The sequence below is a fragment of the Prunus avium genome, chromosome 1 (assembly GCF_965620075.1).
Source record: "Prunus avium chromosome 1, drPruAviu1.hap1.1, whole genome shotgun sequence".
In the NCBI taxonomy this organism is placed as follows: Eukaryota; Viridiplantae; Streptophyta; class Magnoliopsida; order Rosales; family Rosaceae; genus Prunus; species Prunus avium.
Window position 1 is genome coordinate 43319000 of NC_142284.1, and position 22788 is coordinate 43341787.

The 22788-nt window shown below is 37.5% G+C and overlaps 5 protein-coding genes across 5 annotated transcripts; 2 read left to right on the top strand and 3 right to left on the bottom strand.

Annotated features, from left to right (window-relative positions):
- The first annotated feature begins 785 nt into the window (after positions 1-785).
- Positions 786-2362, top strand: LOC110757119 (alpha/beta-Hydrolases superfamily protein). Its single transcript, XM_021958668.2, has one exon. It carries the CDS (start codon positions 893-895, stop codon positions 1997-1999), a length of 1107 nt encoding a protein of 368 aa, XP_021814360.1. The 5' UTR covers positions 786-892; the 3' UTR covers positions 2000-2362.
- A 2294-nt stretch (positions 2363-4656) lies between these two features.
- On the bottom strand, positions 4657-10512 carry LOC110757148 (uncharacterized). The gene is made up of 13 exons (XM_021958703.2): positions 10350-10512; positions 9096-9512; positions 8519-8765; positions 8061-8173; positions 7725-7804; positions 7401-7542; positions 7209-7289; positions 6494-6598; positions 6131-6313; positions 5701-5793; positions 5405-5544; positions 5240-5306; positions 4657-5129 (listed from the first exon to the last, which is right to left on the bottom strand). Exons 2-13 carry the CDS (start codon positions 9486-9488, stop codon positions 5010-5012), a joined length of 1764 nt encoding a protein of 587 aa, XP_021814395.1. The 5' UTR covers positions 9489-9512; positions 10350-10512; the 3' UTR covers positions 4657-5009.
- Positions 10513-11115: 603 nt separating this feature from the next.
- Positions 11116-14532, bottom strand: LOC110757174 (aluminum activated malate transporter family protein). Its single transcript, XM_021958735.2, has 6 exons — positions 13901-14532; positions 13610-13747; positions 13204-13467; positions 12927-13063; positions 12678-12824; positions 11116-12179 (listed from the first exon to the last, which is right to left on the bottom strand). The coding sequence occupies exons 1-6, from the start codon at positions 14268-14270 to the stop codon at positions 11517-11519; spliced, it is 1719 nt and encodes a 572-aa protein (XP_021814427.1). The 5' UTR covers positions 14271-14532; the 3' UTR covers positions 11116-11516.
- A 1203-nt stretch (positions 14533-15735) lies between these two features.
- On the top strand, positions 15736-19850 carry LOC110757151 (RNA-binding KH domain-containing protein). The gene is made up of 12 exons (XM_021958707.2): positions 15736-15985; positions 16151-16227; positions 16311-16421; positions 16829-16897; positions 17392-17448; positions 17610-17648; positions 17750-17854; positions 17965-18047; positions 18176-18257; positions 18982-19125; positions 19289-19360; positions 19521-19850. The coding sequence occupies exons 1-12, from the start codon at positions 15799-15801 to the stop codon at positions 19632-19634; spliced, it is 1140 nt and encodes a 379-aa protein (XP_021814399.1). The 5' UTR covers positions 15736-15798; the 3' UTR covers positions 19635-19850.
- Positions 19851-19858: 8 nt separating this feature from the next.
- Positions 19859-22770, bottom strand: LOC110757150 (aluminum-activated malate transporter 4-like). Its single transcript, XM_021958704.2, has 7 exons — positions 22653-22770; positions 21914-22236; positions 21682-21819; positions 21300-21569; positions 21059-21195; positions 20814-20960; positions 19859-20705 (listed from the first exon to the last, which is right to left on the bottom strand). Exons 1-7 carry the CDS (start codon positions 22760-22762, stop codon positions 20067-20069), a joined length of 1764 nt encoding a protein of 587 aa, XP_021814396.1. The 5' UTR covers positions 22763-22770; the 3' UTR covers positions 19859-20066.
- Positions 22771-22788: the final 18 nt, after the last annotated feature.

Here is a 22788-nt window from a genome sequence, read left to right on the forward strand (position 1 = left end):
AGATCCTTTTCAAAGTGGGTCTCATAATAAAAATTTATTTGACATTTGACAAGCCAAAAGCCTTTGACCATGGAAAGATCCACATCCACTGATGACTTACAAGGTGCATGTTCCATGGACGTCCTGAAACACAGGGGAGGGCGCTTCTAACATATATGGAAATGGGAGGAGTTAATTTTCAAGATTAATAATGCTCTGGTTCTACTTTTGCCTTGGTGGAAGCATAATGGCCCCAAAAACAGTGCCGTTGAAAAGATGGTATTGGGAGGCAACCAAAAGTGAGGTCCCTCTAGCTAGCTAGTGCTTTGATTCCACTCAAGTCCCTAATGCTGCAGCATTGTCGCTTTAAAATGTCTAACAATGTCATGCACATATTCTAAAAGGAAAAGCTGTTTCCAAGCCCAGCTGTATAAGAAAACATAATGGTGTAATTATGATCAAAGGTCAAACATATGATGTTTATGTGAAAATTATTCTCATTGATTTTAATTAAACCCAACTAATTAATTTTAATATGCATCTGATTAATGGGTAGGTCACTTACAATTTGCACTTATGACTTAACTTACCGACTGAAGAAAATTAATACTTGATTAATCTGACAATTTAGTTAATCAACTGGGTTACCAAAAGGCACTCCCATGGCCCCTATACTACACTAGATCCACGTGAAGACATGTGGCAGTGACCCAATTGCCCACTTGGCAGGATAAGATGGGTTGATCTCTCTTCCTCTCTTTAGCTGCCCCAACTATAGGTTTCCTTGCCTTATCATTTTCGCATTTTCATCATCTATTTAAGGAACGCAGAGCCACAAACGTTTCCTTAATTGCCCAAAACTCTATTCAAAGTTTTGTGCTAGCTTTCCAAAGTTTTCTTTCACATTCTTCATATGAGAGCAAAGAGATCAATGGCTGCTATCACCTTAGATCCAAGTTTCAACCCAAAAACCAACCCTCATGAGCATGACCAACAACATGGGAATGTGATTGAGGAAATTGAAGGGCTTATTAAAGTGTACAAAGATGGACATGTGGAGAGACCCCATATTGTTCCATGTGTCACAACCGCAGTGGCTCCCGAGCTAGGCGTGACATCCAGGGATGTGGTCATTGACAAGTTCACAAACATTTGGTCACGTTTCTATGTTCCCAAATGCCATGGAAATGACAACAAGCTCCCTTTGCTAGTCTATTTCCATGGAGGTGGGTTTTGTGTTGGCTCAGCCGCTTGGAGTTGTTACCATGAATTCTTAGCAAAGCTAGCAGCCAAAGCCGGTTGCTTAATCATGTCTGTGAATTATCGACTGGTCCCTGAGCACCCTCTCCCAGCAGCATATGAAGATGGGTTGAAGGCCCTTTTGTGGCTAAAGCAACAAGCTCTAGGTCAACGTGGGGCTAATAATAAATGGTGGTCAAGACAGTGTGACTTTTCTAGAATTTTTCTAATGGGGGACAGTGCTGGTGCCAATATAGCCTATAATGTGGGCACAAGACTTTGCAATATTATTTCTGACGGTCCATGTGATGAACAAATGATCATTTCAAGCTTAATTCAGCCTTTAACTATTAAGGGTACAATTTTGCTGCAACCATTTTTTGGGGGAGAGGCAAGAACAAGTTCTGAGAAGTACTATATGGTGAAGCAACCTAGGTCTGCGTTGAGCTTGGCAGCTTCTGATACTTACTGGCGATTGGCGCTGCCATGTGGCGCTAATCGCGACCATCCATGGTGCAACCCTTTGAAGAGTGCTAGCTCTCTAAGGGCTGTTTGGGCTACCATGGTTTGCATTTCAGAGATGGATATATTAAAAGATAGAAACTTAGAGTTTTGTTGTGCATTGGATCATAACAGCAACAGAGCTGGTAAGATGAAGGTGGAGTGTGTGGTGTACAAAGGTGTTGGGCATGCATTTCAGGTTCTAGATAAGTCTCAGCTTTCGAAAACTCGATCCCATGAAATGATAACTCATATTAAGGCCTTTGTTAATTATAATTAGTAGATATATATATATATATATATATATATATATATATATACATATATGTATATAACTCTCTCTCTCCTAGCTGTGGAAGGAAATCGAAGGGCAATTAATAATTTGTGTAAAAGCTTTTTACTTTTTTTCTTCTTCTTATCAGAAAGAATTGTGTAAAACGTTGGGAAAAGACAAAGAAACCAGATCATTGCTAGCTAGCTGTCATCTAAATCAGTACGTACTAGGAGGGCTTATCATGTAAATTCTTGTTCTTATGTTTGGGGTCTTATCCATTTTCATAATGTTAATGCTCATACATGGAATACTGAAAAATTAATTCATGATGATTCTCAAATGGTAATGGTAATGCGTAAATTAGGAAAATATCGATGATCCCTTGTAATGTTTTGGTTACAACCAGAAAAGGAAATGAAATATACTTCTCATACAATCTGAAATGTGCATAAGTAAAATGACCTATTTTAATTGAAGTATCAATTGGTATGCGTTCTTAGCATGAGCTTATGAAGTCACCCTATTGCTAGCTGGGGATCATACATACATACTTTGTTTGTCACCAAAACCTGTATATTCTGATGAAAACAAATTATATAATAATTTCTTCTTAAGCATGAAAGTGTAAGTGTATAAGTGATTGACGAAGGCCATACATGCCCTCTCCCACGATGGCCTCTCGTGAAGGTTCTTGGTTGAGGTTTCTTCATGGGGCTGCAGATGGCGCCCTCCGTCTATTAAAATTAGTGATACATTCTTGCCCAAATGAGTGTTCCACATGAAATTACTGCCCAATCCTTTTCTGCAGAAACAAATAATGTAAGTTCCTTAGGTTCAATGCTAGAAAAAGGTAGTTAATCATGTAGCTAGCGCAGAGACAATACTATATTATTAATTAATTATACAGTACACATAACACATCATATATATGTCTATGAAATACCTGAGTTTTGGATGGCAATGGCATATTTCTCTTTCGTTCTCCTACTTTTTCTTCTGCTACTTCCATATATCGCGAAGATCATGTATGGAAAGCTGGACTTGAATGCTAAGCTTAAATGTAATATATAGTTTTGTTTTATGGCTGTATTTATAAGGCTTCCATCATATGCGCAATTGCATGTGCACCCAACCCAGCAGCTAGCTAATTAGCTATATGCAGTAAAACGAAGCTTTCATTTGGTGGTTGGGTTGGGGGGCACCAGGTGCGAACCATCGGTCGTATAGGTTGCAAATGCTTCAACCCCCATATTTAACTTTTACGGCTGTATCTGATCAATTCATTTACCAAAATTTATATTATAGTACCCTGCAAGATAGACACATACGATAATGCGTGGGTATTTTTGAATTTTTTTTCTTCTTCAAGTTATAACCATGCAATATATCGCTTCTAGTGGTAAAAGAATCTTGACTTGCAGATCAATGTTCTCGTATTTGAATTCCTATTGCAGCTAGTTAATGTGTGTATGAGAAACTCCATTCCCCTATAATTTAAACTATTGTTTGTATTAAAAACATATACATGCAATTTATCTTCTTCTTTTTTTTATCAACAAAGTGCTCAAGTATATTTCATTAACAATTTCTCTCCACAGATAACCAGCTTGCATTCTTTGTATTAGTATTAATATAGGAACGGGATTTGATTTATTTATTTATTTCCATAGGTTTTTTACCCGACTTCATGAGAACATTATGCAAAGATTATTTTGTATTACATAGGTTTAAAAAAATATAGGCCTAAATGTCAAAATGGTCCTTATGTTTTACCGCGTTGGTCAATTTAATCAATGTGTTTTTAATTTAGCCAATTTAGTGCTTGTGTTTAGAACCGTTAGCCAATGTGATCCAGTCCGTTAAATTTACACTATAAGCCCTTTTTTGGCTTTCAAAAAACCTATAAACCTTTTTGAAATTAACTTTAAAATATTAAAACATAACATTTGAAAAAATAAAGAGAGAGAGAGAGAGAGAGAGAGAGAGAGAGAATCGGGGTGGGGTGGGGTGGTGGGTTTTGGCTTAGGGAATCGGGGTCTTGAGGTGTGGGTGGGGAAAGTGGCTGGGGCGTGGACGTTGACAAGGTGGTGGGTTGTTGGAGAGAGAGAGAAGAGAAAAGGTTGATGGCAACTGGGATAGGGGGGAACGCTAGCAACACTATAATTTTGTTTTGTTTTGTATTGGTGAGATACATGATATTCCATTTACGTCTGCATCATGGAGAGCCGTGGAGGAATTAAACACAAGACAAGTGCCGCAAGTCCACCATTTCACGTGGGTTGGCAGCTTAGACTGCCACTGCCACCATCCCGAAAAAGCATCCCTCATCAAATCAACATGAAATAAACAGGAATTGTCCTTGTCCTATTTGGTTCGCTCCTATCATCGCAAATTCGTAATTGTGTGTTGACAATCAAACTTAAACCGAATCCAATTAAAATTATTTTCTATCAATCACGATACTGAGAAAAGCTTCAAATACCAATCTAACAGACGAGCAAAACTTGTACATAACATGTTTCATAAACCTAACTCTCTGTCTCTCATAACAGGATAGAGAAAAAGGTATATGAAACAAAGAATAGGTAAGTTTCTCTTTAACTGAGATGAACGGAGATTTGAAAGTACCCAATCTCGTTTTGAAAGCACCAACAAATATTAAATATTAGGAAGAAAAAAAATATGGAATATATTCACCAACAAAATAATACGGTTCTTCAATTCAATTCTACGACAATATTTATCTTCCTACCGATGAAGACAAGAAACAATTTGCACAACAGTACAAAGAAAATCTGGAAGCTAATATTACACATTTTCCCCATATACGACGGGAACTAAATATTGCATAAACTTAGGCAACACAGAACGGTCCCTCATGTTAGGCACAAAATACTAGCACACTTACTCAGACGCTCCAGCAAAGGACATATAAACTACTCTCATGATATGCAGAAATGATGCCTTCGTTTTAAACATATGCAATCAACATCTCCTAGAGTGTAAAGAATCCTGGCTAGCTTGACATCATGACATGATCAATTGCCTGAAGTGCCTGGTTAGCGAAAAATCGGACGTCAACATCTGGGTCCTCACTCAGCTCAACCAAAGAGGGCCGAATTGTCTTCTCCACCACCTGGATCACAGCAATTTTCATGCCCCAGTAAGAAGAAACATAAATTGGAATAACAAATTACATAAAACATTCAGAAATGAAATTGTCAAGATTCAGGTGTAGATACTTACAGACTGATCAACTATGGGGATAAGGGACTGCAGCACCTTTGCCACATTAAATTTGATGTTGGGAACTCTGAAGGGGAAACATAAGAATTCAGGCCAGCAAACAGAATAACTCTGCTAAATCATCTCTCTAATATTTGGTACGCACAGTTCATAGAGTATATATACCTGTCCTTTGACGCATTGACAACCACTGGCAGCAGTTTTGAACATGTGATTTCTGAACCCATAACCGGGGCAAGGAGACAGACTGCACGTAGAATTGTCATTCGATACAAATAGTGTGGATTGTCAATCATCTCCAGAACCTGCCCAAATGACGTAAATTCCCAGTTCTTATAAAGAGTTGAGTATAAAGTTTTTTTTTTTGGTCAGAAGTATAAAGATAAAATACACAACTTAAAACTAGAAGAGCAGAAAGCTGCAAAGTTAAAAATGTGGTAGGGCACCAGAAATAAACAAACCTGTGGAATAATATGCTGCATTGCCCATTCTGGGCCAAACTCTTCTGCAAGACGTTTCAAATTGTTAGCAGCAGCATCACGAATTGAGTAGACCTGCAATAGATTCCAAATATGATAATTAGACAGAAAAACTTGCAACAGATGTCAAAGAAGATAAAACAGAGAAATATGTACCAAGATTGGATCGAAATTACTAATGCTTTTTTAAAAAAAAACAAAAATCACTAATGCACATATACAAGTTCTTTCTCCTTTTTTCCTTCCTTTTTTTTTTTTTTTTTTTGGTGGAGAGAGAGAGAGAGATGAGGTGGGTAGGGAGTTGATAAAACTTGATACAGATGCGAGCTTGAAGGGAAAAAGCGAACAATTTAACTTCCCTCCAAGGCTTATCATGAACTGACATGTATTTGAAAGGTAGGAATACACTAACCTTATCCTGTAGCCACTGCATGCAAAGGGCACCAAGCTTATCATCAAAGAACCCTACGCCCAGCTGACTTGCCAACAAAGGTATGTACTCTATAATTGCGAGCCGAACCCTCCAATGTCTATCCTCCGCAAGCTCAACTATGGCTGGTAATAAGGATTGAGATAGCAAATCGATTCCAATAACCTGCAAGAATGACATGCTTGAGCATTCTCTTAAAAAGGTCTAAACATTCGTCTTTTGATAGGGAACGGCCAAAAAGGCCCAAATGGTAAGGTCTGAAAACATTGTGTTTAAAAGCATGTAAAGAATCGTCAAAAAAATTGTATTTAGCACCGGCATTTACTTTCTCAGTCCTGAACTGACCTGATTCACTTGATCAAGCTTGCTAATGATATTAAGGCGCACATCCGGAAATTCATCCTTCAGAAGCGAAAGAAAAATGGGAAGGAGCTGCTCAATTGTAGCATCCTGCATAATGAGATGCATGCAAGTAATGCAATTAATCAGACAACGCTATCATAAGATTGAAAGATTGATTGCAGGATTGAGACTAAACCAATTGACTATCTCATCCAAGCACAAACCAGAAAGAAAGAAAAAACAAACAAAAAACATAAGCCAGAAAGAACACTCCATCTATCTCAGGGGGTAATTTGCAGGCCAAATCTATGCGATGTATAACAAAAACCTGAGAAACGGTTTATATGCAGCCCTCCTCGGCCTGCAGACTTCAGAGTCAATCTTCAAAAATGTCATTTAATTTGAAAAGAATGTAATTTTGAGATTCATTGACTCATACCATTTAGTTAGCTGAATTTAAATTTGAGATATGGACCAGATACACATCTCTTCTTTTTTTTCTTCCCAACTTCTTCACAGATGTATGGACTATCCAACACATATTCATTTAATGTAAAAGTCATATACACCTCATATCAGCTCCAGTTCAGTGATTTGTCAAACTCTTTTTAAATTGACAAAAAACCCAATCCGATATACCGCCATTATTGTATGTAATGATCAATTATGGAGTTCTTCCCTGGAAACAATAACTGCACTAACCACATAACATTCTCACCTTTCCTAATACAAGAGCCATTCCCATTATAACTGAAGCCAAAGCAGACCGGACATGTTGGGAAGAATCTGATGACAGCTCCTGCAAAGGTCATTGAGAAATATTGAATAGCTAATACAAAAGAAAGTATAAATTGGAGCCAACAGCAAACAGCACCAAGAAAGGAAAAAAATTTCATTAAAGCATGCATACCTTCACACATGGAAGAATATGCTGAATTGCAAGTTCTGGGCTTAAAATCCGACAAAACTTAGTAACTTTGCCAGCAGCTGCTATACGTACTTCAGCCTCATTATCTCGAAGCAACCGCACATAAGCAGGAACCAAGTCCGTCCTTCAAACACAACCATCATAAATCAAATATTTCAAAAGGAAAAAAAAACATCAAAGGCCATAAATAAGCCACTACAGATGGGAAGTGTGACTTAGCTAAACAAAAATTGGCTAGACAAATGTGTGGTCAAATAACTGATCTCCACTATCTTTATCACATGGCTGCAGTATGACAATAAATACCTCGTAGGCTCAGGCCCCACAGCTTCACAAAGCTCATATAGTTGATTTGCAACCATGTAACGCACACGCCAAGACTTATCCTGTTCAGAGATAAGAAAAAATGTCAAGATACACAAAATTCATTGATATATTTTTGGTTACACAAAACTGTCAGTGACACTCCACAGTGTCATGACCAACAACTTCCAAACACATGCCTTAACCATCCATTCAGCCTTTTTATGACAAAATAGGATGAATATAACATACTAGCAATATAAAAGTAGCAAATTCTGGACATAAACCTGCACAAAATATTCAGAAACCAAAACTCGACATTCTAAATAATAGGTTTACCTGAGAGAAGTTAACAATAACAGGGAGGATATGTGCAACACAGTCTTGGGGCTCCAACAACTTTCCAAGAGCAGCACAGCCCTCAACAGCCAATAGTCGAACAGAATCTTGATCTGAGATGAAATTTTTTTTGAGAACTCCAACTTTGAACTCAAAGAGACAATGAGAATGTGAAGACACAGAAATAACAAAACCCAACTTCTTAAAGTACAGACAAAACACTCTAACCAAATTGATAGATTTACCAAACTTAGAATGTGAAGACACAGAAATAATAACACCCAACTTCTTAAAGTACAGACAAAACACTCTAACCAAATTGATAGAATTACAAAACTGAGAATGTGAAGACAGAAATAATAACACCCAACTTCTTAAAGTACAGACAAAACACTCTAACCAAATTAATAGAATTACAAAATATAGATGGCGAGAAAACAAGGTGAGCATTAAATTACCATCTTGTGTAAGATCCTCAAATATGGACATGATATCAGTCTTCAGATGAGCAGGTTCGACAGTTGCTGCAAATTTCCCCAGGTTTGTTGCAGCAGACCTTCTAACCATAGGCATGTCATCTTGACACAACTGACTGTAAATTGACCGCAGTTCCGTCTTCAATGTCTCTGGTGCACTAGGGTAGGCAATATGAAAAAGCCCACATGCAGATACTCGAGCTGTAAACCATTCACCAGCTGCCAACCTCTGATGAAAAAAAAAAAATACAATACGCATTGAACAAAGGATTTGCTGAGGGTGAAAGGATTGAAAACTACAGAGCATTGTAATGAATGCACATAGACATGTGCAGGACACTGATGAATTGATGTTTTCATGTCAATGTCACCAGTGCAAAGCACTTAAAAGTATCCACACGGCATAGATTTAAAGATACAAAAGGCACATCTCTCCATAAATAATTTGAGCGCTAGCCCAGTGGTTAGGCACGTGGAAATAGAGGTTAAAACTAGAACAAGGCATCGAACGTTAAAAAGTAATAAAATTTTGAACATAGAAGAAAATAAGTTATCTAACCTTCACAAGAGGAATAAACCAGTTTACTAAATCACCCTCCCTCATCTGAGACCCAATCCTACATAATGACTCCACAGCCTTGTCCCTCACACAGGTTTCCTCGACAGTGCAAAGGGTTTCCAAGGGTGGGAGCAAAACATGTGCATGCTCCACTCCCCCAACATATGGAATGAAGACCCCCAACTCTTCTGCCATTGCAAGAAGTACCTCATCATCGTCATCATTGTTTTCGCTCAGAAAGGGGATTAACTCCTTACGGGTTCGTTCTTCCCCAAGAGCACGTGCAATGGTAGATAGCCTGCGGATTGAGTTCAACCGTAGCTGGATGTCGTCATTTTTCAGCTCGTCTATGAGAACGGCTATTGGGTATAGCGGTTCATCAACCATAGACATTGTAAATCAAAGTTTTTTTAGAACCTTCAAACAACAAAAGAAAATAACATAAGTACTACAAGTAAATGATATGTATTAAAACCCATCAATGCAGCTACCGAATTATATATGTAAAACAATAAGTACCTTTATAATTAGATGGGCATATGCAAATGCGTTTCTAAATAATAAGTATAACTAATAGTATTTTAAAGGAAGCAAACTTTGCAGATATAACCAACGGTCTATATGACCACCCACCCAGGGTTCACAGGAACTGCGAAACTAGAAAGAATGCATAATCTTACAATAATTAACAGAACCACTATATTTTCATTTCGGTTTCAATTCTTTACTTCGATTCCTATGATTCCCAAGGTATTCAGTGGAGCATAATTGAGAAAAGCATCAGATCAACACCGCGAGATCTAAATCAAACCCTAGAATTCAAATCCAGAAAATACCAAAAACGTTTAAAAGAAAATGAAAAACACGACGATGAATTCTGAGATTCCAGAATCAGTAACTCTAAGGCTCTGTTTAGCTACTAAAATTCCAAATGAGAAAAATGAATCAACAACTGCGTACTTATTTTATGACCGAGGAAATAATAACAATTAAAAATAAACAAGCGTGCGTGCGTGCGAGCGATATAGTAAGACATTGCTTCAGCTGAATTACTCTTCATTTCCGGGAAAGGAAAACATAAAATAATTAATTCAGTTTTTTTTGGGGGGGAGGTTCTTACTTTCCTTAGTTTCCTCGGAAAACAAACAGATGCCAAAAATCAAGTTACCCCAATTGATTGAAAAAAGAAATTATGAAAATGTTTGCATTTACTAAGACGAAATCGATGAAACTTATAAGCGAAAACAGTCTTACCGATCTCAGTGCCCTTCCCGCCGGCTGCCTCTGATTCGACAATCTGTTATAGCGGAGGGAGAGAGAGAGAGAGAGAGAGGACAAGAGAGTCGATAGACTATCGTATTATGGTTCCTTTTGTTTTTAGGCCCATGTGTACAGAAGCTAGTTGTTAGCCTTTGGGCGTCTTCACATTTTTTTTTTGTCGAGGCGTCTTTAGATTAGAGCTGAGGAACAGAACTTGTGTTGGGGCTTCACAAGCCCTAGCCCAATAGTGATGCGTTTTAATGCTTCTTCTGTTCCTTTTCTTGAAAGTGTTTTTAATTTCAAAATAATAAGAACAAGTAATATATAAACGGCATATACAATAAACCATCGATACATGTTGATATTCACGATAAATCATTTGGCATTCACTCATATTATAATAATATGTATCTATTTATTAATATTGTATTATAGATCCACAAAATATCATCAAGTCCGCCTATATCATAAAACTTAGATTAGTAATATTATGTGATGGTGTGACCCTAACACTAATAAGAAGAAACGCTTTTTAATATTATTTTCTTACATCTTATCAATTGCTTGGAACTTAAAAAATTACTCTTCATTTTTTTCCAAATGAGATTAGGAGAGGGGGAAGTGGAGAGGTTGGAACTTTTCTTTTAGTACAATTGATAGTCTAAACTACAGTCTACATGGGAATGGAGGTGGAGAAGTTGGAACTCCTTCAGTCAAGCATATTGTTATTTTCACATTTATCGGCTTCAGGCTACTCAAATAAATAAATAAAAAACGCTTTATTCATGGCTTATTATACACAACTACATGATACTATGATAGCCTATGACAATGAGACAAATAAGGCATATGCGTTTTTATGCTTGAAACGGATCCAAATTTTGTTTCCTTCTCCATCAATTGCTCATATAAGAATTTTTGTGATGAACCGGACTGTTGTGAAAATGTGGATTTCCCAGCATGGCTTGCATCAAAGGGCATCAAATCAAGAGTTCAAAACAGAGAACCTCACTCTCTGCCTTTGTACATCATTTTTAATACATCTGTAGAGCTAAACCGAAATCACTTTGTCACCTCGTTTGAGTTACCACCAGTGATGATGACCTCCAATTTCTTGGGTCAAAATTATAACACATATCTAGCCAACTGAAAAACACACTCTTAATTCTTCAACCGCAACCACCTTAATAGTTTGGTCCAAAACCCAACCACCACCTCCTCTTTGACTTCAAATGGGTCCACAGGATCCTTAAACTTGGCTTTCTCACTGAGCTCTTTAAATTCATCCACGAGATTCTGAAGCCTAGCCACAAACTCAATCAGAAGTGATGCAAACGTTGCCAAAGATAAGGAACTGGCGCTTTCATAAACTTTTGATTCTTCTGGTTCCTGTTGCACAACATGCGCATTAAACGAAAGCCGTGGCCATGAAACTGGGTTTTTTAACAAGCTTTCCGAGGATATCCATTGTCGCATGGAAGGATCGGCACCCCCGCTAGGATTCTGAGGATCCCAGAATTCACTAAGAGAGTCAATCACCACCTGCTTATTTTCATTCTCTCTATCAACAAAATGCTGAGGTTCTTCATATTCCTTGGGCCGTACTTCAGGTGCCCATCTTTCTGAATTGACAAGAAGGTATGACTTTTCGTCTATCTTCATCTGCAACGCTTCTGCTGCTTCATGCACTTCAAAAAGTATGTCTTTCGGACTTAGTTTTTCCATCTTTTCCACTTTGCTTCCTAGCTCACGAAGTATTTTAGCACCTTCGTTACCAACTCTCTGAAGCTCCATGCCAAAAACCTGTCTCTTTTCTGGCGGTGCCTACAGAAACACATGCACGAAACCTGATTATGAAAATGGATAGGCCTGGAAAAGGGGATCATAAGTTATGAACTGGTAACCTAAGAAACACAGGATTAAGAAGAAATATGTGCTCTTAGAATCTTAATCAACTATAGGGACCTGTTGTTGCATGGTTCAGAATCTTTTCTTGTCTTTGCAAACAGAGAAATGGGACGTAAGGCTATTCTTCTATGCAAAGTCAAAACAAAATTTTTAGAATCCCTTCTTCTTGAGTAGTGTAATTGGCATGACAAATCAAAATTATTTTGAGGGAACAGTGCAAATCAAGTAAAACCAAGTTCAAGATTTAAGGTTACAATAATCATAAGCTCATTTTATTTTCAAATGAACAGTATGAACCAAAAGATCCATCTCCTGGACTCATATATGGAGATTCAGAATTTAATGTCGACATTTTTCTTCTTCTGATATATACATTCAGCAAAGCCACAGTGAAAAGGAAAGATAAATATTTACCTGTATTTCTGAGAGTATGCATCCGTGCATTGCCATGACCATGAATGCACAATGCCTAAGTGAACCACCAACTTTGACGTAGTGTCTCCAGGGATAATTGAATGACTTATAAGGGCCATGTGGCGGCTCCCATATTGCAAAGTCCAACTGCATAAACAGTGTTAAATTTGAGTAAGTTCAATCAATAATTCCTGACCTTATTCAGTTCAAATTTTGAAGAATAGAAGCAGAACTGTAATATCAGCACACCAGAGATTCCTCTTGGCTTGAAGATTGTACAGCCGATCTATAGCCACTATACAATGGGTCATCAGAAGCTTGGTAAGTGAGAATCTTTGAAGGAACTCTCTCATATTCAACACATTGCAGATATCCATTAACACAACCTATAACAGAACAAAACATGACACCTCAAGATCAATCTCGTAACTGCAATTGGGTATAAATCAAGATATACTCAACATTATGTCGTTTTTGGCAGATATCTCCAGGAGACAATCAAAATTAAAGACAAAAATGAACCAACCTTCCAAAGAAACAGCAACACCCGTGAAGTTTTTCACCACCAGCTTATGGAGATCCTCCCCTGCCCAGATGGGGTATATGAGTATATTTACACACAAACATATGCCAGCACCGACTCCAATAAGCAATAATCGATAAATTGCTGTTTGGAAGAATGATGAAGTCCCAGACACCAGGACGATACAATAAGTCAACAAGAATACCCGAAATCCGTATTCATAAGACTTCATTGGCGGATAAAGCTTCGCATAACTAGCACAAAAACCTAATACCACAAAACCCAACAGTCAATTCAGAGAAAGGATTTATCATAAACAAAGAAAACCTGCAAGGTGCCAAATAGTAAAGAACCGAAAAAAAGGTCAAATTTCTCTACTGATACTGATCAATATCAACTAACTTAATACCTGCTATGAAAACACTGATTACAATAACAACCTCCTGGAGATCGCCTGCCCACACAGATGCTTCTGCGATACCCAAAGCAAGCCCTCCAGCCGAAAACGTCCCCAAAGCACGATTAAAACCTTTGTTCAGGGTTGCACCTTTTAACAACAAAATGACAATTATCTTTCCATTAAGCACACAAACAAACAAAAAAGGGATCAACTTTGTTTGATACTTTTGCTCTTTTCTGTGACTTGAAAACTTGAATTAGACAAACATAAGCCGATAAGCATGATGAGAAGAACTAATACCTACGCTGAATTCAAAGACGACAACGACTGTGAGAATTGCCCAGATGGAATACTGGCTAACATCTTTAAGGGGCTCCTTGAAAAATATGAGCAGCGATACAATTGACAGCGACATCCCCATCTTGGCAGCAAAGACAGCTTTTCGAGGATCCGAGCGACCCATTTGATACAATTTGATAAAAGTATCCTGAAAATTCTTACATAAATTGTTAAATCCATCAGAAACTGCTCGAAAGCATCCACATTTGACATGCTCATCGCCGGTTTCAGAGCTGTTGAGGCCAAAATCCGAGTACCCTTTTCTCGATAGCAGCCTCTCCTTGCTTCTCTCGGCAAAACTGTGCCTAAAGGAACCAATTTTGGCCGCCATTTATTCGACACAGACAGATATAAGATTGAAAGAGGAAAAAACTCAGAGTACAGGAGGGGGATGATGAGTACAAGGAGACATTGGCGCATCACCGTGAAAAATGATAATGCATTACTATGTATAAGAAAGACGGTGTCGTTTGGTCGTTTGGTAGTTTGGGCAGTTGAAAAAGTTTGGAGCTTGAGAGGTGGTTGAATGGGTGGTGCGACCGTGCGAGAGACGTGGAGAAAGTTATAGAACGCACGGAAAACAGATACAAATATAAAAATGGGGACTGGTAGGATAGTGAAGATTTTATGCTCTGCAGCCGTCCAGGTTCAGGCTCTCCACGTGTTACGACCCGGTTGGCTCTAGAATTGACATCTCCACTGAAGCTGCGACCCGCAGGGGGTTTTATCATGTGCAGGAGGGTGTTGCTATCTACAGCTTACTCCACCACAGTCAACGAATCCCATATCCTTTTTTAAATAATTTTTGTGTGTGGTAATATCCGCATTTATTTATGTTTTTTTTTCTTCTTCTTATATCTCTCTCCTTTTCCTAATCTCGCCAGATGATGGCCAGAGATGAAGATTTGATCATGAATTTCCTGTGAGATCTTGGAAAAGGCTATACGAAAAAGAGAGTCTTTCTTCCCGTGCAAACCATAACTTGCTAAACGAAAAGAATAATTTATATTGTTATGAAAAAAAATGGTTAAGTTTATATTTTTCATGATTGGCAGTCACATGATCTATAAAGGCTCATTTATTTTAAACAATCATTGACAAAAAGATTAATTTTTTTTATAACAAAAGTATATCAGCAAAATCAACCATTCATACCAAAATTCAATCCATTGAACAAAATTGTATTAATTTGTTCTGAAATTTTCACCAATCAACTATATTGATTTCAATTTCTATTTTTTTTTTATACTAGCAATATTCTAATTTAATATAATCTAAATTAAGGAGAGAGGGATCCGAACTCGGATTTATAGTGGGGAGCACATCCACTCTAACCAATTTGGCTAAACCCATGTATACATTTCAATTTCAATTCAAAGAGAAAATAGATAGAAAATTATGAAGTTATAATCATACATAACTTAATTAGCTCTTAATCTAGTGGTACATCTCTTTATAATATCTAAAATTCGAGTCTTATCTTTACATTTCATAAAATAAAAAATTGTAATCATATAAAAAACACAAGGATATATATACAGTTGGCTGAACTGGAGCCACACCCATGTAAGTGTGTTTCTTATATTAATGATTAAAGAGATTATTGAAACAATTGGGTTACAAAGTTATTATTATTTTAAGCCAAAAAAATAACCTGCTACATAATGTTATTTTTTGGAGGGTAAAATCAGATGTCTATGCTTATTTTATTGTTGTATTTTCCCCGCAAAATAACGGTCCTTTTTTTTGTCACTACTTGGTTAGGTAGATAAAACGGGCCGACCCATGGGTTTTTAAATGGTATCACTCTCTATACGTCTAGGGTTTCGAACAACGAAGCAAAATACCACACAGCGACGATGGAGAACAGCGAAAACGGCGGCGTCGAGCCCAAGCAAAAGAACAAGGGCAAGCACCGCAAGCCAAAACCTTGGGATGACGACCCAAACATTGACCGCTGGAAGATTGAGAAGTTCGACCCTTCTTGGAACGAAGGTGGCATGCTTGAAGTAACCTCATTCTCCACGCTATTCCCTCAATACAGAGGTACCAGCTCTCTTCTTCTTGTTCCTCTTCCTTCTTGGTGCGTTTGGCTACTTAGAAATTGTGGGAAAACAAATGTAAATTTTTTACTTTTTAAGTTTTAGTCATGAGAAAAGTGCTTGAGATTTTGGGTCACGTTTGATGGGGTGCATTTGCATTGCCTTGCAGAAAAATATTTGCAAGAAGCCTGGCCTATAGTGAAATCTGCTTTGAAAGAGTATGGCATTTCATGTGAACTGAATCTGGTATGTCTCAATAACTGTTGTTTGTGCAAACTCATGTATGATTTGAAGTACCTAATAAATTGTTACATTTATAATGTCCTTAGGTTGAGGGTTCCATGACAGTCTCTACAACCAGAAAGACTAAGGACCCATATATTGTTGTCAAAGCTAGGGATCTTATCAAACTTTTGTCAAGAAGTGTTCCTGCTCCTCAGGTACAAAGTCAGATTTCTTTATTGTGATTATATTCTTTTCTGTGAATTAGTTTTTCTATAAGTTCAAATGGATTGTATTCTTATACACCTTAAAAAAAGAAAAGGTTAAATGGTTTGAAGTAGCTGTTAAGGTATTTCGTTTTATTCTGTCGATGTAATTCCATTTCTCTATTGAGGCTATTATATTGGTTTCAGAATCAGCAGTAAAAATATACTTTATATTCTATGTCAGAATATGAGTATCTCAGTGAAAAGCTCAGTAGAAATATTACTACCTATAATATATGATATTTATGCTGAAATTTCTATTGGAAACTCCTTTTTTCTTCTTCTTCATGGAACTGATTTAAGGGCTGAGCTATTTTGTGTTAATTTTCTGGTTCAAGTTCTCAACTTTTTGGTTTCAGGCAATAAAAGTACTGAATGATGAAATGCAATGTGACATCATCAAGATTAGTAACTTGGTGAGAAATAAGGTGTGTATTGCTTCAACTTCCCTTCCTTTATTTGCAGCAGGGGACTGTCAATTTTCTTAAAAACAGATCCAAGTCATTGACCTCCTATCAATTTTTACTTTAATTTTATTTTTTGGAAACCTTCTATGTAGTTCTAATGCAGGACCTTCTAGTTTGATGCCAAATACTAAGTTGTATTATAGAATTGTGGTGTAGAATTCTAAGTTGTAGTGTAGAGTTGTGGCTTTGACATGTCAAATGCTTCCGGATGATTTTCAAACCTATATTTCCCCTTATTTGGGTACAATATATGGGCTACAAGATAGGAGGTACCCCTCCACTTTCCTCAAACTCCTCCATACCCTTTGGGTTCAATCCCTACCCAATACCCCCTCTATTACTAGGGAAGAGGTAGGACTTGGCTACAACAATAAGTACTGACTGGAACTTTTGTAATGCTAAGATATGCAAGAACTGACTTTTCAACTTCCTCCAATCTCTTCCATTGAGTACAGGAACGATTTATTAAACGGCGGCAACGTCTCATGGGCCCCAATTCGTCCACTTTAAAGGTGCATAAAGTGATTCAGATATTGTGTTTTACTGACTACTCTCACCCAAGAAAATGAAAAAGAAAAATTATAGTGCAAATATCTTTGATTACACATTCCATTAGGTAAATCTTTAAATCTTTGTGCTGTTTCTCTAATCTTACATTATAATTTGGATACAGGCACTTGAAATACTGACAGGCTGTTATATTCTGATCCAAGTAAGTGTTCTATTCCTTGTGATTTTGATTGCTATTTTGCACATTTTTATTTGAAGTGGAATTATGGATTAAAGATTTTTAATTTTCTTGTAAATGAATAGGGAAACACTGTTTCTGCAATGGGTTCATTTAAACCATTAAAGCAAGTCAGGAAGATTGTGGAAGACTGCATGCAGAATGTAATGCATCCCATATTTCATATCAAGGTGAATATAATTGCTCTTTGACTTGACAAAGTTACTGTTTTTGATCTGAAGATCTGTGAATGAATGAATCTCTCTTAAGTACCTTTTATCTCTTCCCTCCTGGTAAACAGATTCTCATGGTGAGGAAAGAACTTGAAAAGGATCCAACACTAGCACATGAGAGCTGGGATAGATTTCTTCCGAAGTTTAAGAAGTATGACATCTACTTCATTTGTTCATAATTATGCGCATGCATAGAATTGTAATACTTTTATTTTGAACTATTCTCTCTCTCTCTCTCTCTCTCTCTCTCTCTCTCTCTCTCTCTCTCTCTATCCCCAGGAAAAATATTAATCAAAACAAGGTTAAGAGTAAAGAGAAGAGACCATATACACCTTACCCACCTCCTCCACAACCTAGTAAGGTGAGTGATTGCTACCAGACCCTTTTTTGTTTTATCCTCCTGCAAGGAGTCTTTGTCCTGTTGTGTCCGTTTTTATCATGTTTGGTCCTGCTGCATCCTGTGGTTTTGCATGAAATTTTTATAAAGTTGCTATATTTCTGAATGAAGCATAATAAGGTTGCTATATTCCTAAATGAGCATAACAAATTGCTACGTTTCTGAAGCTACTTTGTCTATATGGATGGAGCATGTAATCTGCCTAAAAATATGAAAAGCAGTCCCTGTCATAGTTAATGGTAGAGGCCTAATTTGTTGATATTTTTACCATTTTAGTTCTTTATTGTAGTCTGATTTGTATCTATTTAAATATCCATTCTTTTTTCCTGATGTTCTTCATTTTCCAGGTTAATTTAAATTTGAATGGAAAATCCTTTTTAGTGGTCGGATGCATTTTGGCTGTTGCTTCTTTATCTCTGTTGAATGAAGACTTTCTCTAGAATCATTGGTTGTAGTGGGCCAGATAATTTGTATAGAGATTTTTTTTGTTTGTTGAGGTTTTATTGATTTGTTTTGTATGTGGAAAAAATGATTAGTCTTGGATTACTTGTTTTCTTCCTTTTCCCTTGATTGTTATCATTCTACTTGAAAGTGTTAACGTCCACTCACTCTTTATAAGGAGTTTTTCTATAATCAAATTGAAATATGTGAATAATATGTGCTTGCAATGTTATAAAACCTTTTTCAGATTGACATACAATTGCAAACTGGAGAATACTTTTTGAATGACAAAGTGAAATCAGCAAAGAAGTGGCAAGAGAGGCAAGAGAAGCAGACTGAAAAAACTGCAGAAAACAAGCGAAAAAGAGAAGCTGCTTTCATCCCTCCAAAGGTAGGGACATATGAGTTCCACCTAGAAATTTATCTTTTGTTTGTATCATGTGCTTTGAGGTTCTTATATCCTCCTAGTCAGGAGCCTGTATTTTTTAAATTCTGTCCTTCCTACCAGCTATTACTAATTTTCCTTCTTTCTTTTTTTTTTTTTTCTGAATCAGGAGCCTGTAGTTCAGGATACCAAATCTGACGATGGTGGCAAAGACCTGGCTGCCATGGCCATATCTTTAAAGGTAGATTGAAATGATCTATAGAACTCCATTATACATTCCGAAATTGGCATGACAGGCTGAAAGGTCACATTTTGATCCAAATAGAAAAACATGGGTCTCTTCTTGGTTTCTTTCTATCTTCCCTCCTTTTTGTTAATTGCATCCGCTGGTTAATTTGCAGAAAAAGGCAAAAGAGTACGGAAGACAAAACTCGGCTGAGAATGTAAATGCAGAAGCATATATTGCGGAATCTGGTGAACCTTCCAAAAAGAAATCCAAGCGCAAGCATTCTTAGATATTTTGAATTGTGTGTTGTGATATGTTGCCTCATAGATGAGTGTTGGATGTGTATGATCTGATCAAACTTGACTCATATTTTTGTCTGTGCATCCAGTAAGTTATCGTCGTGTATGCAAGGCGTTATCTAAACTTACAAATCAAATGTATTAAACAAAAGAACTTAACGAGCAACTTTTCAATTTAGTTAACAAACTGCGTGGGTGTTTTGGAATTAGGATCTTACGTTTTCAAGATTGAAATTTTCTGCTATATAAAATAAGCAGTCAGCCCAAATTCAATAACATTTCCCATTAGGTTGAAGTAATAACGCAATCGAATGCCACAAGGTTTTCAGTAATTGGAAGATGATGATGAAAATGGAAGCCAGCAGTTTGAATTAAACACCAAACCCATCTCAAGTTTTGTACCTGAAACACCAAATCTGCCACTACCATGGCCAAATCCCGGATTTCTCTGTAGGCGGTGCATTAAGAACAGGCACCTTAAAGTCTGCTTTCTCACCTAGTTCTTGGAAGGTGTCAACCACATTTTGGAGCCGGGCAACAAGCTCAATCAGAAGCGATGCGAATGTGGCCAAGGACAAGGCGCTTGCGCTTTCGTATGTTCTGCAATCATCTTCCTTAATGACTCCATGGCCACCAAATGAGAGAGGCAAGGGCCAAGATGCTTGATCCCTAAACATGTTGTCTGATGAAGCACTTTGTGGTGCACAAGATGTGCACGCTGTTGTAACTGGCCTCAGGTCAAGCACAGTTTCACTTAAGGACTTAAAACCCAATTGCATGTTATCATGTTCCTTAGCATCCAAAAGCCCTTGAGGGTCTTCTTCTAGCTCTTTAGGCCGTCTTCCAATTTCCCACCTCTCTGAGTTGACCAGAAGGTACGATTTTTGGTCTATCTTCTTCTGTAAATGCTCTGCTGCCTCGTGCACATCTTTGAGTATGTCGCCGGGGCCTAGCTTTTCCATCTTCTCTACTTTCTTTCCAAGTTCTCGCAAGACTTTTGCACCTTCTGCTCCTACCCGCTGGAGCTCGCTACAAAAGACCTGCCTCTTTTCTGCTGGGGCCTGCATGCATGTACAAAATTACAAGCCAATAATCTTATAAAAAGCTTCTCTTTTTTTTGGGACCAGAGAAAGAACTGGTTGAATATACAAAAACATAAACATAATCACCTGTATTTCGGAAAGAATGCATCCATGCAGAGCCATAACCATAAATGCACAATGCCTCAGTGCACCACTTAATTTGACAAAATTTATCCAAGGATATTTCAACATTCTGTACGGCCCATGAGGTGGCTCCCAGATTGCAAAGCCCAACTGCACTTGTGGAAAACAAGTCAAGTAATTAACAACTCCCCTGCTTCCGCGCTAGAAAAATCAAAACCCAATTCTTGTCCAAGTCGGATAAATCATACCAGAGTTTCTTCTTGGCTCGTAGATTCTACCACGGATCGGTAGCCCTTGTATAGCGGATCATCTGCAGCTTGGTATGTAAGAATTTTTGATGGGATCCTCTCATATTCAGCACACATCAAGTACCCATTAACGCAGCCTAAGCAACAAAGTTGGATAAATTAATAGAGCGGAAGGCTAATTAGGAGTTGAAAATTTTCAGTGAAGACAAGGACAAGCATGCATTGTTGAACATATATATACCCTCTAATGAAGCCGCAACTCCCTTGAAATTTTTCACTACCAAGTTATGCAGATCCTCTCCTGACCATATGGGGTATATGCATATATTCACAACCAAACAAACAGCAGCACCCACTGCAATAAGCACCAATCGAGTCGCAACTGCCTCATTATAGTACCCTGTTCTGTTCCCAGCAACCATGAGGATACAATATGTCAACACGAAAACCCGAAAGCCATACTCGTAGGGCTTCATTGTTGGGTACAGCTTCAAGTAAGATGCGAAAAATCCTGTAGGGTCTCAAAAAATCAGAGTTAGAAAAGTGGAAAAACCAAATATTTCAAAGGAGATTGAGGAGATTGAGTTTAAATATGGTTTTAGTTTGCAAATACTAGTACGAACCAACGATGAAAATGCTCATAACAATTACAACTTCCTCCAAGTTTGCTGCCAGCAAAGATAGCTCAGCAAAGCAGAAGGCAAGTATTCCAGCAAACAATGTTCCCAACCCACGATTGAATCCCTTAATGAAAGTCCCTCCTGCATGAAATAAAAAATAAGATTAATGTTACGTTTAAAAGAAAAACTAAAAGCCTGAACTGTGACTTTACATTTTGAAGTCAAATGTTTATACCTATGCTAAACTCGAACATCACAATGACTGTGAGGATAGCCCAGATTGAGTACTGACCAATATCATGATATGATTTTTTCCAAAATATTAGCAGAGAAACAATGGACAAAGCCAGTCCCATTTTTATTGCAAAGATGACTTTCCTGGGATCAGAGCGGCCCATTTCCCATGCTTTACTAGCAAAGTCTAGTAAATCTTTCCAATACTTCATCACATTGAAACATGTGCATCTGCTTTCTGCTTTTTCATACTCATCTTCTTTGAAGCTGCCCAAAAGAGACTTTTCCATGTTCTTTAAAGACAGATTAGGTAGACTGATTCTTCTTTGCCCCAACAAACAGCAGAGTACCACAAATTAGCAAGCAAGAACTTGAAAACTAAAAGCGAGGAAAATAATAAACACAATTTATTGGTTTATATTTGGCAAAAACAAAATGCTTCAGTGTTGAGAAAAGAAAAAAGAAGGAAAAATCTCACACTAGAGAGTGTCACTTCTCATTAATTGTAGCAAACTATATCATTGACAACTTGACAAAGCATTTCGTGGTTTATATCTTACAAAAAGAATATGGTAGGCCGTGCCGCATTTGGGTCACATACAAATATATTTGATTTTCCATTATTACTCTTATTCAATTTTATATTCCATTTACTTTATTTAGGTAATTCTAGCATGCATGACTCTGCCTCTGGTGAAAAATAATGTATGGCAAAAATTGTTGGCCCCATGGCCTTTTACCCGTTAGAGAATAGAGGGGAAACTTCATTCCCTTGTCTTTCTGTTTGTACATTGTCTTGTTGTCCTGAGATGAATAGAGGAAGCTTCACATTTTCATGTAGTGGTACCATTTCTGGCACTGCTGTCTTTGTCCTGG